Source organism: Megascapheus bottae, chromosome 8, assembly GCF_031878675.1.
Source record: "Megascapheus bottae isolate mThoBot1 chromosome 8, mThoBot2.hap1, whole genome shotgun sequence".
In the NCBI taxonomy this organism is placed as follows: Eukaryota; Metazoa; Chordata; class Mammalia; order Rodentia; family Geomyidae; genus Megascapheus; species Megascapheus bottae.
Window position 1 is genome coordinate 41,972,027 of NC_143516.1, and position 19,239 is coordinate 41,991,265.

The following is a 19,239-nucleotide window of genomic DNA, read 5'->3' on the forward strand; positions in this document are numbered from 1 at the left end:
TCATAGGAAAAAGAAACTTTTGTCTTTTACAAAATAAAGACGATTCAATGGGAAAAAAATCTTATTTAAAAATGTGACACAGTGGGGGGAGGGAAATGGGGACCAAGACATGAGAAAGAATATCAATGTTGATGAAGTAAATGCACCTTCTATCTGGTGAATATAATGTAACCTTTCTAATAATTACAATAAAAAATATATGGAAAAAAGTGTGACACAAATTAAAAACCAAAAAGCATATTGGGAGCTAGAGAGCTAGAATCCTTGAATTTATCATTCAATAGTGTTTTATACTTTGTAAGTTATGAATAAAAATTATTTGAATAGAAAAAGTACTAGATCACAATCTTTCTATGTAATCATTGTTTTCAAATATTTACCTATAGTAAGAGTCATCATCTTCCTGACTTATATTCTAAGGATATTTATGCAAAAACCAAGTTGCCACTGAAATTCAATGTATTTTCTGACAAGAAATAGGAATAACAATAAGTGTAATTATGATTTCTTGTGAGCAGTTGGTATTGTATGTAAAAGCACCTTTGAAATAATGAAATTAAGCCAGCACCAGTGGCTCAATTCCTTAATCCTAGTTACTGGGTGGCTAAGATCTGAGGATTGTGGTTTGAAGCCAGCCCAGGGAGCAAAGTTCTTGAGACCCTTATTTCCAATTAACCAGCAAAAAGTAGAAGTGTGAATCAAGTGGTAGAGATAGCCTTCAGCAAAAAAGCTAAAGTACAGTGCCCACACCCTGAGCTCAAGCCCCAATACCAACACAAAAATTTTTTAAAAAGATAAATGTAATTCAGACTAAAGATCATAGAAATGTTTATGCATGCATTTCTCCTTTCTCAGCAAAAACTTAACATGTATAGAAGTAATTTCCAGAGAGAAATAAAGAAAAGTAGATAAGAAACATGAAAATTAATATGGGCCTAATTTGATAACACTAGACTGTGGCTTGTGCCTGAGACTAATGGAACTAGGTGAGATAATCAATTTAGATGACATATCAAGAATCACATAGGTCAATTGAGCCTCTAGTCTTCCAGGGTGACTGCAATTAGGTGTGAGTGCATTTCCTGAAGTAAAAAAAATGCCCCATAGCATGACAGGTATAGTGGTTTTATAACCTTAAAACTCATCTAAGGATATGTTCATTGGCTGAATGTTATTGTACATATACACTGTACCTCAATAAATCTACTGAGGCCAAAAATGCAATGAATGACATAAGCTTAGCATCTTTTCAAAGTCCAGCAACCATTATATTGTGAAAATATCAATAAATATGGGAATTCAAATAAAAGTTAAAACTAAAATCTATAATTATTACAGTCTTTAAATCATTTTCATGTATTTTCTTTCCCTTTCTTTTCTGTATATCTGTTGGTTGGTTTGTTTCTGTCTCTCTTTTGCTTTATCATAGAGCCAAGTGCTTTCTCAAGTCACATCTGCAGCTAAGATTTTGCTAGTTATTTTGAATTTGGAGTCTTTCAGATCTCTCTGAAGAGTCTGGCTCACAACAATGATTCTCAGATCTCAGCTTCCTCAGTAGCTAGGATCACAAGCATGGGCCACAGGTGCCTGCCTCATATACCTTATGTTGCACAACTAAACCTCAACCCTCCTTTCCAATGTCCTTCTCTTACCATGTCATACTATGTCATACTATGTACAAAAACTACTGACATCCACAAATGCTTCAGCCACTGACAAGTTCTGACAAATATATTATGCACACCGGAAGGCACAAGTAAAAGTCATGTAGTCATAAACTATTAAAAATATGTCTATGTCTAGCTGGCCACTGTGGATCTTACCCGTAATCTCAGATATATGGAGGACATAAATAGGAGAATCACAACAAAGGACAGCCCCAGACACAAAGAGAAGAAACAAAAATAACTAATGCCAAAAACAATTTTAAATAAACAAATGGCTAGAGGTTCGGCTTAGGTGATAGAGTATCTATCAATCACAAGTACTTAAGAGTTTGAGTACATCAGTACCACTATTTTATATACTTCCAATTTTAGACTCTTTTTTTTAGTCAGGGTTTCACTATGTTACCTACACTGTCTTCAAACTCTTGATCTTCTTGCCTCAGCCTCTCAAATAGGGATTGTAGGTGAGATAAATAACTTTAAACAGTATTCCCTATCGTAAGCTATAATATTAAAAAAATCTTCAGAGTTAATTGCAATAGAAACTACATTACATTATGAAACACATTTTGCCCAATTTCAAGGAAAGCTCGTCAAAGATATCAATTTAACTTTCAACAGTAAGTAAAAACAACTGAAAACATTTTAACATGATTTCATTTGGGTAAAAACCAGTAGCCTTGAGTTGAAGAACTCAGGAACAGTGCCCAGACCCAGAGTTCAAGCCCCATGACCTCCTCCCAACCCCCCAAAATCAATCACAATACCAAAAAACATTGTACTTCATATATATGTAATTTGAAGAAACAAAAAATAAACACAAATGTTTCATTTCTGCCTGGAAGTAATGAAGATTGCAAAGACTTCTTTTTCAATCACTGTGAATTTGTATGAAAACTAAGAATTCAGACGCAAGTTTGAAGTTACAACTTGTAAGTGCTTTGTAACCTACCTACTTACTTAAAAACCACTGAGATATTTTGCTTGTGAGGGATTTAAGAAGAAAAAAAATGGAACAGCTGGGTGCAATGGTTCATGCCTGCAATCCTAGCTACTCAGGAGGCTGAGATCTGAGGATGGTGGTTGAAAGACAGCCCTGGCACTGAAGAACATGAGACTCTTATCTCCAGCTAACCACTAGAAAATGGGCACTGGAGCTGTGGCTCAAGAGGTAGGGCCTTGAGTTGAAGAGCCCTGGGACAACGCCCAGGCCCAGGACACTGACAAAAAAGAGAAAAAGGAACAGAAAAATGAAACACTAAAAATTAGGGTTTATGTGGAAAAATGGAAAGGAAAATATATTGTATGCCTATATGAATATGTCAAATTGTATCTCCTTTTACAACTAATTGATGATAATAAAATATTAAAAGTATTTAAAAATAAATTCTCAGCTACTTTTAAGTGTATACACCAAAAAACGAATCCTAATATACATAATGGTGCTTAATGACTAAGAGGAGTCAAAGTCAATATTTATAACAAATGTACTATGCTGGTAAAAGATGTTGATAGTAGGAGATGTTAGGTATGTGCATAAGAGAGGTACATGGCAAAATCTCCACACCTTAAACTGTGTGTGGGAGAAAAAAATCTTGAAAGACTGAAAGGTTTTGCTTTGCGATGTAGCTACATAGTAAACCTTTTGCTTAGAATGGGCAAGCAAGACTTTAGGTTCAATATCCAGCAACAACCACGATCCTCAGATCTCAGTCTCCTAAGTAGCTAGGATTATAGGCGTGAGCAAAAGGTGCCTGGCTTAAAATCATGAATTTCATTCTATAGAATTCTGAAATTAAGATGCTCCTACCATGATATCTGCCAAAATTATTTTTACAAATTCTATTTGGGGCTAGAGATGTAGCTCTGTGATAAACAGTTCACCTAACATGCCTGAGGCTCAGTTTGATTCTGGCACCAAAAAAAAAGTTTGAAAATAAAAACATTTTTGTAAGATGTTTTTTGTTTGTTTGTTTTGGTCAGTCATGGGGCTTGAACTCTGGACCTGGACACTGTCCCTGAGCTCTTCAGCCAGTACCCAGCTCTCATAAGATTTTTCTAAGCCACATAAAAGGAACACAAAACATACAGAATCTATGTAATATAGGTATTTTTATTATCCATAAAAGGTAAGAGCTGTGAATCAGAAATAAAGAGCATAAGAAGAAAACACCAATACTTGAAAAGTGATGATTTCAAAACCAAATGAAAGGCCGGGAGTTTGGCCTAGTGGCTAAAGTGCTTGCCTAGCATGCATGAAGACCCGGGTTCAATTCCTTGGTACCACATACATAGAAAAAAGCCAGAAGTGGTGCTGAGGCTCAAGGGGTAGAGCTATAGCCTTGAGAAAGTCCAAGGACAGTGCTCAGACCCTGAGCTCAAGCCCAGGACTGGCAAAAAAAAAAAAAACTAATGCAAGGGAGGTGTAGGTGGCTCACACCTGTCACCCCAGGAGGCTGAGATCCCAGTCAAGGCAGGAAAGCTCTTACCTCCAACTAATCATCAAAATGACCCAGAAGTAGGGGCCAGGAGTTTTGCCTAGTGGTAGAGTGCTTGCCTAGCATGCACAAAGGCCTGGGTTCAATTCCTTGGAACCAGAAATGGTGCCATGGGCTCAAGTGGTAGAGCTCTAGCCTTGAGAAAGCCCAAGGACTGCACTCAGGTGCTGAGTTTAAGCCCAAGACTGGCAAAAAATAAGATAAATAAAAATCAATGTTAATAAGTTCTTTGATAATTTTTTTTAAAAAAAGGACCCAGAAGTAGAGCTGTGGTTAAAGTGATAGAGTGCTAGTCCTGAGCAAAAAAGCTCAAAAAGAGCACCTAGGCCCTGAGTTCAAGAACAAACAAAACAAACTTCAAATATAATAGATGTTTTACCTACTGTTTTATAAGCATATAATCACAGTTATTTTGGATTTTTTCCTCTAGAAAAAATTTGTACAACTTATGAAATAAAAACAAATAAAATAAACCTCAAATGTAATAAATGTTTTATAAGCATTTAATCACAGTCATTTCCAATTTTTTTCCTCTGGAAAAAAACTGTACAACTTATGAGATAAAAATTCTTTATATCATATATGAAAGGAATAAATTCCAAAAAATACATAAGCCCCAGGTGTAAAGAAAATGTTGTGCAAATAAATTAATAAGAGGTCATTAGGAAAAGTGAATGCTATGCTTTTCCAGAAGAAAATTGATAAAATTTGCAGGTGATATGTATTTTGAATATATCAAGATCTATATAAAAACAATTCTTACATGATCAATACTAACAGACAGGTTATTAAGTAACACTGCCTTTTTCAGAAAAAAAGACTAATATTTAATTAGCATGCAATTCCTTTAAGATATCATCAAATGTTTAAGTTCTATTAAACACTTATAGTCCAAAAACTCCTGCCAGTAACTTTATCCAGGTAACTTAGACATGTTAGCCTATCATCTAATCATAAACTTTTTTTAACTTATTAACATAAAGAAACAAGTAATTATTAATTATTTGCACTTATAAAGCAACTGCATTCTAATTGATGAAATTGCCTTAGTAAGAATCTTTCAAATCTGCAGAAACCATTCATGATGCAACTGAGACAAATCTCTGAGGTTTTTTGTTTGTTTGTTTGTTTGTTTTGCCAGTCCTGGGCTTGAACTCAGGGACTGAGGACTGTCCTTGGATTTTTCTCAAGGCTAGAACTCTACCACTTGAGCCGCAGCACCACTTCTGGCTTTTTTTCTAAGTATGAGGTACCAAGGAATTGAGCCCGGGTCTTCATGCATGCTAGGCAAGCACTCTACCACTAGGCCAAACTCTTGGCCAAATCTTTGAGTTTTGAAATGAATTATTAGGACATTTTGAAAAGTTTACAACCTGAGTCACCACCAAAAATTTCAAATTTCAATAAAATATCTTAAGAACAACCACCAAAACAGTGAAGCATAACAAAATGTACAATCACATTATTTATATATTTTCGTCAGTTTTTAAAAAATGAAATGTTCATCATTGAACTCTAAAATTTTAGTTTCACAATTATTAACATGGGTCAAAGATATCTTTGAAATGAGAAAATTTAAATTGCAAATTAGAAAAGATAGACTGTCCTCTTCTTTTCATTTCTTCTTCTTATTTTTTTTTTTTGCCAGTCCTTGATCTTGAACTCAGGACCCAGGTACTATCCCTTACCTTCTTTTGCTCAAGGCTAGAGTTCTACCACTGAGCCACAGCACCATTTCTGGCTTTTCCTTAGTAGTTTATTGGAGGTAAGAGTTTCACGAACCTTCCTGCCAAAGCTGGATTTGAATCACAATCCTCAGATCTCAGCTGCCTAAATACCAACCATTACAGGTATGTAAACCACTGGCACCCAGCAATCCTTTTTTTTTTTTTAAGATTCCTTTTTTTTTAATCTTTATTGAAAAAGAATTTGTAAGACCAGAATATGTTCATATTATTCTTAACATGGGATGTCAACAATCCAATTGTTTAATATGGACTGTCCTTTTAAACCACCAGTGCCGCACATTATCTATCAACAGCAGACTCTCACTGCATTTACCAAAATGTCTAAACATAGGGACAGTGCAACACTTCCATACATCTTTCAGCTTCAGGATTTAGACATCACAAGGACTACAGGATATGTTAATGCCAACAATTTTCAAATAGCATTAGATAATAAATCTAGGTTTCTATCAAAACACACGCACACGCACTCTCACACAGACTCACTCACACACACACACACACACACACACACACACACACCTTATTTCACAAGAAGTGAACTGTTTAGACGTAGCTTTTGGGGAGTCAATAATCCTAAGTATCTTCGCAGGAAGTTCAAATACTATCTTATAGAAGCTAAATAATTTTTTATTTCCCCAAATATGTAATATTTAAAATGTGTTCAAATATTTAAAGAAATTCAATACCACCTGTACTTTGGGGCATACACCAATGTATCTATCACACAATTAAAATGATTAGCACAGACATTGGCCCAGCTGAACGTTTAAAATTTCTAATTATCTATCATGTGCATTCATGCATAATGAAACAGTACATAGATATAATGGAAAAAATCTATATAGATAGCTTGGCATGTTTTCAAGAAAAACAAGCAAAATGACAGTAAAAAATGACAGCTGAAATTTTAAAAAAAAGAAGAAGTCTTAAACAATTTTCCCAAAGAGCCCTGAACTACACCTAGTTCTATAAAAGATGCTCAGACAGTTTCATACAGATCATTTAGCAACATCTAACCATTCTATTACATGTATTTGCCTGACTAAAATCAGAAGGATTTCTGTCTTCTTCAAAGTAATTTTCATGTAAATTCTTTATGCATCATTTAATATTCCCCTTTTCATATACACATGATAAATGAAGGAGATTAATAAAAATATTTAAATGAATTTTAACAATCTAGAAACTTAGCTATATGTAAAAATTTTGTACCAATATATTTTTGATTCAGTTGACAACAAGCAGCTTAAATTTGGATGTCTCATGATTATGTCATTAGCATCTGTTAATAAAATAATATTTGACATTTTTCTTTAAAAACCAAATATGGAAAAACAATTATAACAAAGTGTCATCAAACAAAGAAAAGTGCTATTGTTTTCATTCATCAATAAAACAAATTTATGAGATCGTAAAGAAAAATTTAACAACCAAAAGAAGGTTCAAAGGGAGAAGCAAGAACCTGAGAGAAAATGAATTCATCAATGCTTTCAATCATCCATAGGAGATAAAAAGGCTCATTATTTTAAAATATACTGTAGGTAGCAAAAACTTCAGTATCCTATAGGTAGAATCCTGGTTTTTTTACTTAAACCCTTTTAAATTCACAGATTATGCTTTTCCTTCCACATGTGAATAGCTAGAAATGATGGCCAGGCTTGTAGAAAAGGAAAACACTGTATTTAGTAAGGTCATGAAGCTACTAGAGCACCAAAGAACAACAGATCAAAACGGAATGGTTTCATATGTTCCTATTGTTTATATGTGTAATTTGAAGATATTTATGGGGGAAAGCTTTCAGGGAGATGCTAACATTAACAGAAACACAAAACACAGTATAAAATAAACATACACTTTTTTTTTAAGATGCTAAGTATTTCAGGTATGCATCTATGTCAGTCATCTTGCAGTGTAAGTAGCCATTCCTTTAATTCTTTTAAACTTAGATGTCAAGCCAAAATAATCTGCTCAACTCCTGATCCTTTTCCTTTTTAGTAATTAATTTGGGAGTTTATATTTTTTCACTCATGATAAAACAGACTTGAAAACTATCCACCTTTTTTAACGACAAAGAGATTGATTAATGGGAATGAAAAAGATATTAATTTATCACTTTCTAGGCATAATTTTTTTTAATGAGAAGTAATGATGAAAACAGTTGGTATCTAAAACATCTTTTAAAATTACAACACAATTACTCAGTCTCCAAATAGAAGACCAGCACATTTTAAACACACCACCTAGAGCCTCTTTCGGCCACACATTTTTAAGTTCAGTCTCTTAAAGAGATAGTATCCTTGGACCAATGTTCTACACTAAGCACCAAAAATGCTCTCTGGTATTTCTTCAAATCCATTCCAGACAACGATGTTCTATTTCATCTTACTGTGAAATTAAATTATTTTGATCTGAATCTACAAATGACTACAGGGCTGGCAGGGGTAAAATAATACAAGGAGCTACTGCGATTACAGATGTCTAAAATATGAGAAACCTATACATTTCTTACAACAGCAAAATGCTTTGCTGTATTTAAAATCTCTCAAATGACTATTGTTTCTTCATTCATGTTTTTGCTCATTCACTAGACCTGGAAAACTGAGTATGCTGTAATCAATGGTACCGGAAGCTACCAAAACACAATTTTTCTGTTCAATGAAAGAGAAGGAAATGTTAAATAGTCCAAATAGTAAAATCCGAAAGATTTCACTTTCTGTTTTGGAGAAGATACCCTGGGAGGAGCTCACATATTTTTTTTTTCCTACAAACAATATTAGCATGTGATTTTAAGGAGGATTCTATCTTTCAATATACCAAAGGGAGTATTATTGTACGTCAATTAACAAAACTACACATCGAATCTTCCACATTGAAAATGGTGAAGAGGTAGGAAAAAAGTTTGGCTTACTTGGTGTACAAATACATCGACTGGAATATCCAAGGGGAGTCCTTCTCGGTTTATCATAGAGATGAATCCAAATCCCATGCGCACATTGAACCACTTACAGTGGCCAGTTCCGTGCAAAACCTGGGATTCCTCCTCTGCCTGCTCTGGCAGTTTCCCGGGCTCTTCTCCACCACCTTTGCTTGCCCCGCCTGAGATGGAACAAAAAAAAGAAAAAAAAAAAAAAGGTCAGCACTTCCATACTATGTTCAATGTTAGAAGGAAAATACTGCATGAGGGAAAGGGAAGAAGCTTAAAATTTTTAAAGAAAATGGTTTGGTTTCTTCTACAATAAATAGTTACATGAAAAGGGAAGCGGAAAAGCCACAGGGCTCTATCGATCACACCAACTTCCATGTTTCTGTACATACGTGTACTGTTTTCATTTAACTCTGTTTTCTCAGCCGCATGTTACAGTCGGGCATGCTATACTTCACTTGCATGCTGCTGATTTAATACTGATCCCATTCACGAAGAGCAATTCCTAGGAAACCGCGCGGGGAGGAAAGGGAAATCAAAACCCCGAAGCTGGTTAGAACTACTAGGTAAATGCACATGCCACAGCAGTGGATTTGCAATGTGCATTCCCCTCCCCCCCCACACACGCACACACACAACTTTCAATTAAAGTTGGGGTCGAACGGGGGGGGGGGAGGAGGCAGGTGTATAAAAGTTTTCTTGGGCTCACTAACTGAAACTGCGCTTAATCACGCTCATACAGTTCAAACAATAGCCCCCTGAAAGCTTTTCAAGTTGTGAATCAGGGTGGGCGGTACAAAACATTTTTGGAGATCTATAACAATAGGTTTGCAGAAAGACCCATTGGAGATGCCGGGGGTGGGGGAGTTAATGCCCTCGTATTAGGGTAAAGGGGCCGGGGAGAGATGGGCAGGGAAGGGTGAGAAAAGGGGGTAGGGAGAGAAAAGAGGGAAGAAAATCATAGTAAAACAATAGAAAAGAAAATTAACCTTCGGCCATGTTGCCCCACCGGCCCTCAGCGCCAAACTCGGAGGATGCAAACTTTCCCCTTGGAACGGAGGAGTGATCTTCGGCATCAGTCTAACATCTTGATTTTCTGCGATCACAAATTTAGCTCGCATGGTCTAATGTGCTTTCCTTCTTTTGATTTTTTTTCTCGCCCCCCCCTCCGCTCTCTCCAGTTTCTGGCCCCCCCTGAGCACACGTGACTTTGTCAATTACATGCTTTCTTGCTACTAATTTCACCTCGGATCCTTAAGGGGCTTGGCAAGAGGCAGAGATAACCAATCGCCATTTCATCTGCGCTGACATCGAAATAATTTATGAATGAACACGGAAAGAGAAAAAAAAAAAAAAAGCTCCAACATGTTATCTCAAAGACAACTGGGGATGCGCCTTCGTGGGCAGCAGAACGCTGATTCTGCGCTTCTGTTTTCACACAATGGAGGGGTGCAGGGAAACCGCGGTCATAAACGTGCACACGCGTGCCCCACACACGAGTCCGTCCACAGAAGCTCGCGGGGGCGAGCCAGGCAAGCACTGCAACTCATATTCTCATTTTTTTTTCTCTTTGCCCTCGGAATTCAGCTACTCCCCAACAGTATACCTCCTTGGGATACTAATTTAAATGTAAATTCTTAAACGAAAATACAGAATCTATTTTAAAAAAAAGTCTAGATTTAAACGAATTACATCTTCCTTGAACTTCGGGTATTGATAAAAACACAGCGACCAAAAAGCAAACAAACAAACAGCACGTTATTACCTACTATGGCTTGCAAAAAAAATTTTTTTTTCAAATTTAAAATAAACTTGTGCCAGAAAAAAAAAAATCGTTATGCCCTTTCAAGGCAATCAAATCCTTTCTAGGCTGGTCGTTTCAGAAGGTTTTAGGAATTGTACTTTCACAGGTTTCTCCGCCATCCCTTTCCGGGGGAGGAGATGTGATTAATGACTTCCTAAATAACAACCCGGTTTTCCAGCCTAACGCAGAGTGAACCTCAATCAGTGGCGATTGTTCCCCAAGAGCTGGAGACAGGGAGCGGGAGGGGGAGGGGAGCCGGGGCTGGGGAGGTGAAGAGGAGCTGCCCGGAGAGGTGGCAGCAGACCCAGAGGGGGGCTGGGGGTGGGGGGAGCGGGCTGGGGTCCCCGTGGGTGGAGGGGGAGGGGAGAGGAGGAGGAGGAAAAGGTAAACTTCAATATTGACCCGAACCGGGCTGGAAAAATATCACCTCGCCGCCGGTGGGAGAGGTGAGGACGCCCACGTCGAGCAGCGGAGGAAGCTCCGCCTGGCCCTTCCGCACTGACACCCTCCCCCCCCCCCGCCCCCACCACTTCCAAGGCTCACTTCCCACTTCTCAGGGTGGTTCAAGAGGTGGTGACCGTGCGGTGCAGATGACAATGTGCCCCCTTCATCCAACATTCTAGTCCATGGGAACAAGTGTCCCCAGAAATGCCTGGCTTTGAGGCACGAAATAACGCCCTGTTAGAAACATTAAAAGGCGCCCACCAGTCAACCCAACCCCCATTTTCTTAAACAGGCAGTTTCAGGGAAAACGAACAGGAGATACCACTTCCCTTAGGCAAAGCTACCAGCTGACCCTCCCCCACCACGCCCCGCCCCGCCATGCCCGGCAATCTCCCTCCCCACATCTCCAGACAGCCCAGTGTTTCACACCACCTGAAATGTTGGAATCCCCAGTGGAAAAGCTTTTGAGAGTCACACACACACACAACCTATAAACACCTTTTTCATTGTGAGCAACTAAAAATAATTTAATTGGTTTAGATCTGAAAGAAATGGATGTATATAAAAATAGATCCTACTATCAAGCAAAACCGACTAATTTGTAGAGATGTTGCATCTGTTCATTTTGTCATTCTCGGGAAAGAAGGCAAGCTCTTATTTATTTGGATAGGAATAGTGTGCCAGCTAGTAAGTAGGAAAAGGATAAAGTGTAAAAACCAAAATGTTATGTCAGTGTAGCAAAAGCTTCACAGCCTGACAAAAAAATATTTACTAACTAAACATTTACTGGACATAATTTTTAACAATAACAACTAATAATTATCATACTTATTACTCTGGCTTATAAGGTACCATTAAATTATAAAGTACATTAAATATAAAACTTTATGGTTTAAATATAAAATTATCTTATTACAAAATAGTTATTTCTATATTTTAAAGAATTATTTAAAATTAACATCTAGCGTTAGAGGAAAATCTGAAAAGGTATCTATTTAAATTGAGATGAAGTGCTATTATTTACTAAAAGTAATTATAAAATTCACAAGCAAGTATAGTTTGGTTTTGTTAAGTATTTATGGGAGATAACATTTTATCAACATATTGGTTTTTTTCATTAGAAAAGTTTAATCACAAAAGCCAGAAATACAAAAATTGTAGTGTGAATCCTAAATTGAATTTGACAAAATTCAAACTTATCAATATATAGGTAACTGTAGAATGCCACAGCTGAACAACACTGGATGGCATAGTTATGAATTTCACATTATGACTGTTCAGGGGCCTCCAGTATTAGAAGAATTAAGGTAGAGTTCACTGGACTGGCTACTGGTGTCAGAGGTTATCGACTCATTCATTTCCTGAGAGGGACATCAGCCTTTCAAGTTGTGTAGAAGGCTTTTTCCAACTGGGAACCCTGAGAATCCTAAAATTCATTCACAAAGAATTTAAGGCAAATATATTTACATATAGTGGGGGTGGAACAGAGAGAGAAAAGGGAGAAAGTGGTAGAAGGCTGGAAAAAGAAAGAAGAGAATTGGAAATGCGGGGGTAGAATCTCACCAATTCAAGGACGACAGGGCATAATCTTTCAAATAGATTTGTCTTTTCTCCCCCTTCCCCAAATCTTTTTGAGCCTAAGATCCTTTCATAAACGGACCATAAGCTCTTAAAGCTCAGAGTGCTTCTTTCACATAAAAAGGTCCTCTGAGTCTCCTACAATGCTTTTCAATTTGTCACCTTCCTGAAGTCTTCTGGTTTTAATTTTTTTCTCATTTCCTACTTGTTTTTAGTGCCAGAAAGACCTGTGTTTGACTCAAAACGCATGTTTTATACCTGTGAAAGCCAAATGTTTTATAGCTTAGAATATCATAGTTCTTTTGAAATGTCTTTAAAATTAATTCAAGCAGCTACAACAAAAATCAATGCAGTAGGTCTAGAATCCAAAAAATAATCAGTCATATGCCCTTTACCACAATTTTAGGATTCCCTCGTTTTTGTTTTTGTTTTTTTTTAAAGGAGGTTCAATTTGTCAGTTCCCTCCCTTCCACAACACAATGCAAGGAGCTAAAGAAGAGCCGAAGCCCACCATGGTTGTTTTCTACTAGAAGCAAGGAGTGACTTTTATTAAACCCAGAAACAATGCTTCAGTTCTTCTTAAAACTAGGGGGAGGGGCTGTGGCCATGCAGTGTCCGACTCCACCCTTCCTCCCGACCCCACCAACCCGGTCTGCAGCCCCTGAGTTCACAAGCAGCATGGGCCCCAGGGTTGGGAGACGGGTCTTTTCCTTGCCTTTCTCCTTCCTTTTCCCCTCATCCCCTCCACCTTCAGCCTGCAACTTCTCACCTTTTCCTCTTGTATCATTTTTCCCTTTATCATATCACCACCTTTCTAGAAACCAGGCATTCCAAATAAGGCTGGTGCTATCTTATTAATTGAGGCACTGTCACCCAGTCCCTAAGAACAAAGAAAAGAAAAACCCCTTTGACTACTACTAAAGCAAAAACACTAGACACAATCTAGTATCCTCACTACATCTCCAAAATGAATTGTTTATAACTTGATCCTTCTATAAGATGCCAGACCTTCTAAATCCAAGGTAAGAGGAGTGAAGGGGAGAGGGAGAGTCATCAGAACCTAAGAAAATATCTGCCCCTGCCTCTACCAAGCATGGCTTAAAAGGGAACTGACTTCAACCAGACCCCGCGGCTGCTCCTATCTAGAAGCCAGGAGAAAAATCTTCCTCTGAGGGCTCTGCAAAAGCCAGCAGGAGGGGGTGGACTTCTGGTCGGATGGATTTGGGGGAGCCAGGTTGGCCCTCTAAAGATCTTTCCCGCATAAAGGCTGCCTACCCACACGTCGGAAACCGATCCCGATTCCACCCATTTCACTGCATTTCTGCAAACTACCTTGGCAGCAACTTTCTTAACAGTCTAAGGGGGAAAAAAAAGAGGCAGAGCACCCGGCAGGGAGCTTTGAGAGAGAGAGGCACTACAGAACTTGGGAGCACTTTGTTTTTGTTTCCAAAAACACAATTCCATTCTCATCTTATTTACTTATCTGGAGCAAAAGCAATGGCTTAAAAAGAAAAAAGAAGAAGAAAACTGTTCCTTTTAGAATTTTTACAGCTGGGACAAATTTCTTAAACATTTCCTTTAATATCTTCTTAATGTATTTCTGAGAATAATTACAGATGATTGTGGACTGAAAGGAACTGGGTAGCATAAATCTTTAAAGTTTTCCACTTATTGCTTTTACAGCTTCATAGAACAAACATTTGGAAGGGCTTCTTTCTTTTCAGTGTTTCAGTAAATGCTTAGGGCAACAATTCAGAAAAGGGGGCAGTAAGACAATTATTTTATACAGAATATCTTTTTGAAAAAAATGAATTGCAAAATGTCCTTTAAATGAACATAGTTCTCTCCCAATTAAAAAAAGACTTAAATTTTAGAACTACCCTACCAAATATTTTCAGATATACTCACCAGATACTTTTCTTCATTATAATTAAGATAGCAACAGGTTAGAAAACTCACAAAGTAAATAGGCTTTATATTATTTTGCTCAGAATATTTTGCTCAGAAAAGGAAATTCCATGATGTTTGAAAAGTGAAGAGAATTTTTGACCTACATCATTTGAATATATATTTACTAATTTAAAAATATTTTTTGCAGTAATAGAAAAACCCTAAGTCTGGGGATGGGAACGGTAAAGTACACATTTTATTTTTCCCTCTCCAAAAAAATTAAAGGTTTATTAGTTACAACTTCATAACCAAAGGAAATAATCAAGTGGAAGAAAAGTGTGGCTATTTAATAGCCCAGTATGAATTCAATATCCATAGTTGTGAATTTATTTGGGAGCAAGAGGGCAGGTACATCACAAAATTTTTTAAAAAGTAGTGGAATAAAAGAGAAAAAAAAGGAAGAAATGTTCAGGCTTTAAAGATGTCTGTGTGGGAAGTGAATCTGTGGAATGAAAAACATACAGCTAGAAATTGAAGGCCATGGAGTTTGGATCCCAAGCACTAATCTTGTGGCCTTGGGCTACTCTCTAAGCCTCCCAGGACCTCAGTTTTCTTATCTGCTCAAAGAGAAGATGGGCCCCATGGATATGCAGTCTTTCCGCTTAAAATTCCATCTCCCAAAATAACTTTTGCTTTAGTAAAAGTAGTGCAGACACCCATTTTTAATCACAAGGAGACACAGACATGAAACTTTATTGCAGTCACTTAACACATTGGTGTTAACATTATTTCCCAACAGAAAAGAAAAATATCTCAGTACTAACCTATTTGCCTCCAGAGAAAGCCACAATGAGAAGAAAACTAATTGATACATAAAAATATTGTAGCAACTTTTGAGAATCTTATTTACTAGTATAGTCATTGAAGTATCACCTCCATGTTGAAAGATTCACTACAGGAAAAAAAAAGTGTCAAAAAGCAATACTTATTATAGTCTTCAACATTGAAACCTTTGATCTTTACTGCTTTTTCCCCGGCTACTAAGTCTCTATTTGAAAAGTTTCATAAGAGAATATTGTTTATACCTATACTTAGGAATGCTTATATCACAGCTCTTGTGGGTGCTTTCAGTGGAGAGCCAGTACAGAACTGAGTCCAGGGCTGAAGCACAAGTAATATTATCAATAAAATTACTACCTAAAAATAATGTTATAGATGTACATGAAAATATACATCTGCATCAGAAGCCTAGGGTTAAAATACTAAGTGAAAAGGACTCACTTTTTCAGTAAGATAATGAGCAAAATTTGGTATCTGTATGTGAAAAACAATATAAATGAAGCTTCCCAAATATGGGAAATTCCCTCAGAAAGTTTTTTGAAAATAACATCATATCTAAATTTTTACTTAAATTTTGGTAGTGACTATCTGGAATTTAAAACAACAAATAAGCCATGAATACTTTTCCTTTCTCTATGCATTTAAATATCTGTTATCTTGAACTATGGAAAAAGGAATAACGAAATCTAGCACCCTTAAACTCAGAACAGAAAGGTGTTGATTAGATGATGCCATACATGGAGTTTTAGTGGGAGCAGCAGTTTTATAAATGGTGCATTACGGGTAGAGTACAGGTAGGACACAGTGCCCATCTTGCCAAAGTAGAAAATCAAAATGGAGAGATTATGAGGATTGGTCAAGTTTTCTCATATGTCTCTAATGATCTAAAATATTTTACCTAATAAAATATTTTAAATACTTAATTTAAAAAGCAGACTAACCTGGGGCTGATGAAACCTGGTTGAATGACCTCATCATCTTCTGGAGAACCTAAAATCAGAGAGCTCAAGTCAGTATTACATTAATTGCCTATTAAATTGCCTCTTCTTCAGCTTAATGGCTCATTAGAAAGCAATAAAATGCCCAGGTTTTGACTCTGTGAAACGACCTGTAAACTTTTTTTTGTATACAGTTTAAGACTCACCTAGCAAAATTAGATAATCAACTGATATAAACTGGACTCATTTCTATTGAATAACAGGTTGTAAAAGCATTTTAAACAATACCATTTAGATGCAGTAAAGGTCATTTCATTAACAATGCAGTTTTAATACTTTTTCATCGTTTACACCTTAATTCAAAAATCCAAGTATTTAAAAAAAATCAACATAACCTATAATATTGTGTTTGTTGATGAACCTCTTCTCTTCAGGTAAATTTTAGATGGCAAATTATGAGAAACTTATTATAGTATACCAGAGTGTAGTCTGATATTCAAATACCTTTTGAGAAGAAAATCAATATTTATTCACCAAGTATATTTTATATCTCATTTTAATAAACAAAATACTTTCATTTTCAAAACATAAATATTGATGTCTCTGATACAGCCAGCCACTGGTAGATGCCACAAGCCAATGAAACTTGCCATAAATAGGCCACGTAAGTAGTAGCACTTAGAAGAGAAAGCCCTGAATTACCACTTTTATTCTAGGAAAAGAGTTACTATGTTTTAGAAACAGCTGGATGGTATGTATACCATCCAGGGTTATCGTTCTTCCCTTCACTTTCAGACACTTTTCTACTATTTTCCTGTTTACTGGTTATGTGTAAATTCTTTTATGTTGCAATTTAATTTTTTTCTCAAAAGGAATTGGAGCTTTCCTAAGTTCAGAGTTCTAATTGAATGTTGACCTTAGATTCTTCTTACAAAGGATGACAATTCCACTAAGATTTGAAAAGAATAAGAGAAAGAATGTGAACAAAAGACATGTGAACCTCTGTACATTAAATCCCTGTTATCCTGTGTTTACAATCAAAACACACAATGACAGACACTACTGAACTAGGTTTCCCATAAACAAGACTATTCTTATTTTGAACATTTCATTTATGTTTTAGTATATTTATTATACATATCTCAGCAAAATGCTAGCTTATGCCATTCCCTTCTATCAACACGTACAACCTATGCTTAGTCTTTGCTATCTGCTCACATTTTAGGAAGTTCAATGTATGTTTTTAAGATTTTTATTAACATTTTTACATCATATTTCAAATGTATTTTAAAAATGTATACATATAACTGTTAAATATTGTTTTCAAATATTTTTTTAAAATTATAATTACATGTTTGATAAAGTTAAAATCAACAGAGTTTGGCTAAGTACTATCATTTAAGAGTTCTATGGACAAAGTGGCATACATAGGTAATTCCCCAGAACCCTAGAGGCTGAGGCAGGAAGATCACTAACACTGAAAGTAAAGCAAAATGGAGTTACTTCCCCACAATGCATATATTTAACTGCAGGTTGGTGGGATTGTTCTTTTCTCTCGCTCTCTCTCTCTTTTTGCCCTTTTGTCTTTTCCTGTTTCTGAGGATAGAACCTAGGGTGTTGGATATAGCATTCTTCTTTGAGCTCCACCTCCTCTGATGTTAAGGAATGATTTAAAAAGTTTTCACTTCTAAGAAAAAAATAGGTAAACAAATGAGAAAACAGGTAAACAAAATCAAGTGTAAACATAGATTACCGCATAATTATGATAGGAATGACATAAGTAAATGTTACATAAATCATTTGACATGTTAGTGTTCATATTCTTATCTTTTTTGAATAATACTTAATTTCTGAACACTCAAAAACAGGATATAGCTTTTACATATGTATAAGTTACTTAATACTATAATTTTTGGCTAAAAAGAGTTCATTAAAATTGGGACCCGGAATTTAGCGTAGTGGTAGAGTGCTTGCCAAGCATACACGAAGACCCAGGTCCAATTCCTGGGTACCACATACATATAAAAAGCAGGAAGTGGTGCTGTGTTTCAAGTAGTAAGGTTCTAGCCTTGAGAAAGTCCAGGGACAGTACTCTGGCCCTGAGCTCAAGCCCAAGACTGGCAAAAAGAAAAAAAGTATTAGAAAGCAAAATCTAATTAGGACTGTGAATCCTAGAATACATTTCTCTGTTCTTTTACTACTCCAGTTTCTGCTCCCCATGTAAATTTCCATGTAAAGCTCTTTTCCTAACTGTTTCTTACTGAGTACAGACAGTGCCTTTACTCTGTAATACAGTAATAGATTGTAGTTTACTCTAAGAGCTCTCCAAAAAAATGTTCATTCTCTTAACTTGAATCTGTGCCCTGTGGTGGTGGTGATTTCCAATATTTAACCCATGATTTTAATGCTAGCGTTCTTTAGTGTTTAGCACATTATTTTCCAATACATGAACGAATTAATAAAACTTGTGAATCTGAGTTTACAATCTCTAGAATGGCATTTATGGAAATGAAGAACTTGCACAAAAAACTTCTGTGTGTAAATTATATTTTCATTAGAAAAAAAGTAACAGTCAACTAACCAATTTGCTATTGCAAATAACAAGTGTGAATAAGTAAACTTGTAAAAATAAAATAAAATAAATAAAAATTGAATTAACTCCTGCTTTATTTTAAACACATAAAGAGTGGGAATGTAGCAGTTCAGTGATAGAGCACTTGTCTGTGCACATGTCTGATCTGTGCTCCAATTCTCAAAAACCCACCTACAACCACAATCACACACAGTCATGCTCTCCACATACATGAAATAGATTTACTGTTACAGAACGGCCAAACTTGTATTTTATGTTACAAACTTTCTTGGCTTAACATTTAATCCTGCCCAAATCCACTGATCTGAAGTAT

General features: G+C 36.3%; 1 protein-coding gene across 4 annotated transcripts in view; it reads right to left on the reverse strand.

Annotated features, from left to right (window-relative positions):
* The window catches only part of Lin28b (lin-28 RNA binding posttranscriptional regulator B), an 80,142-nt gene extending 63,761 nt beyond the window's left edge, over positions 1 to 16,381 (reverse strand). For 2 of the 4 annotated variants that reach the window (XM_090338369.1, XM_090338366.1), the window contains exons 1-2: positions 16,337 to 16,381; positions 8,825 to 9,012 (exon numbers count right to left, since the gene is read on the reverse strand). In XM_090338369.1, the coding sequence (XP_090194495.1) occupies positions 8,825 to 9,012; positions 16,337 to 16,373 (225 nt within the window). In that variant the 5' untranslated portion in view covers positions 16,374 to 16,381. Of the gene's footprint in view, positions 1 to 8,824; positions 9,013 to 9,828; positions 9,929 to 16,336 lie in introns of those variants that run through there. The other 2 variants (XM_090338370.1, XM_090338367.1) reach the window with 1 other exon arrangement.
* Positions 16,382 to 19,239: the final 2,858 nt, after the last annotated feature.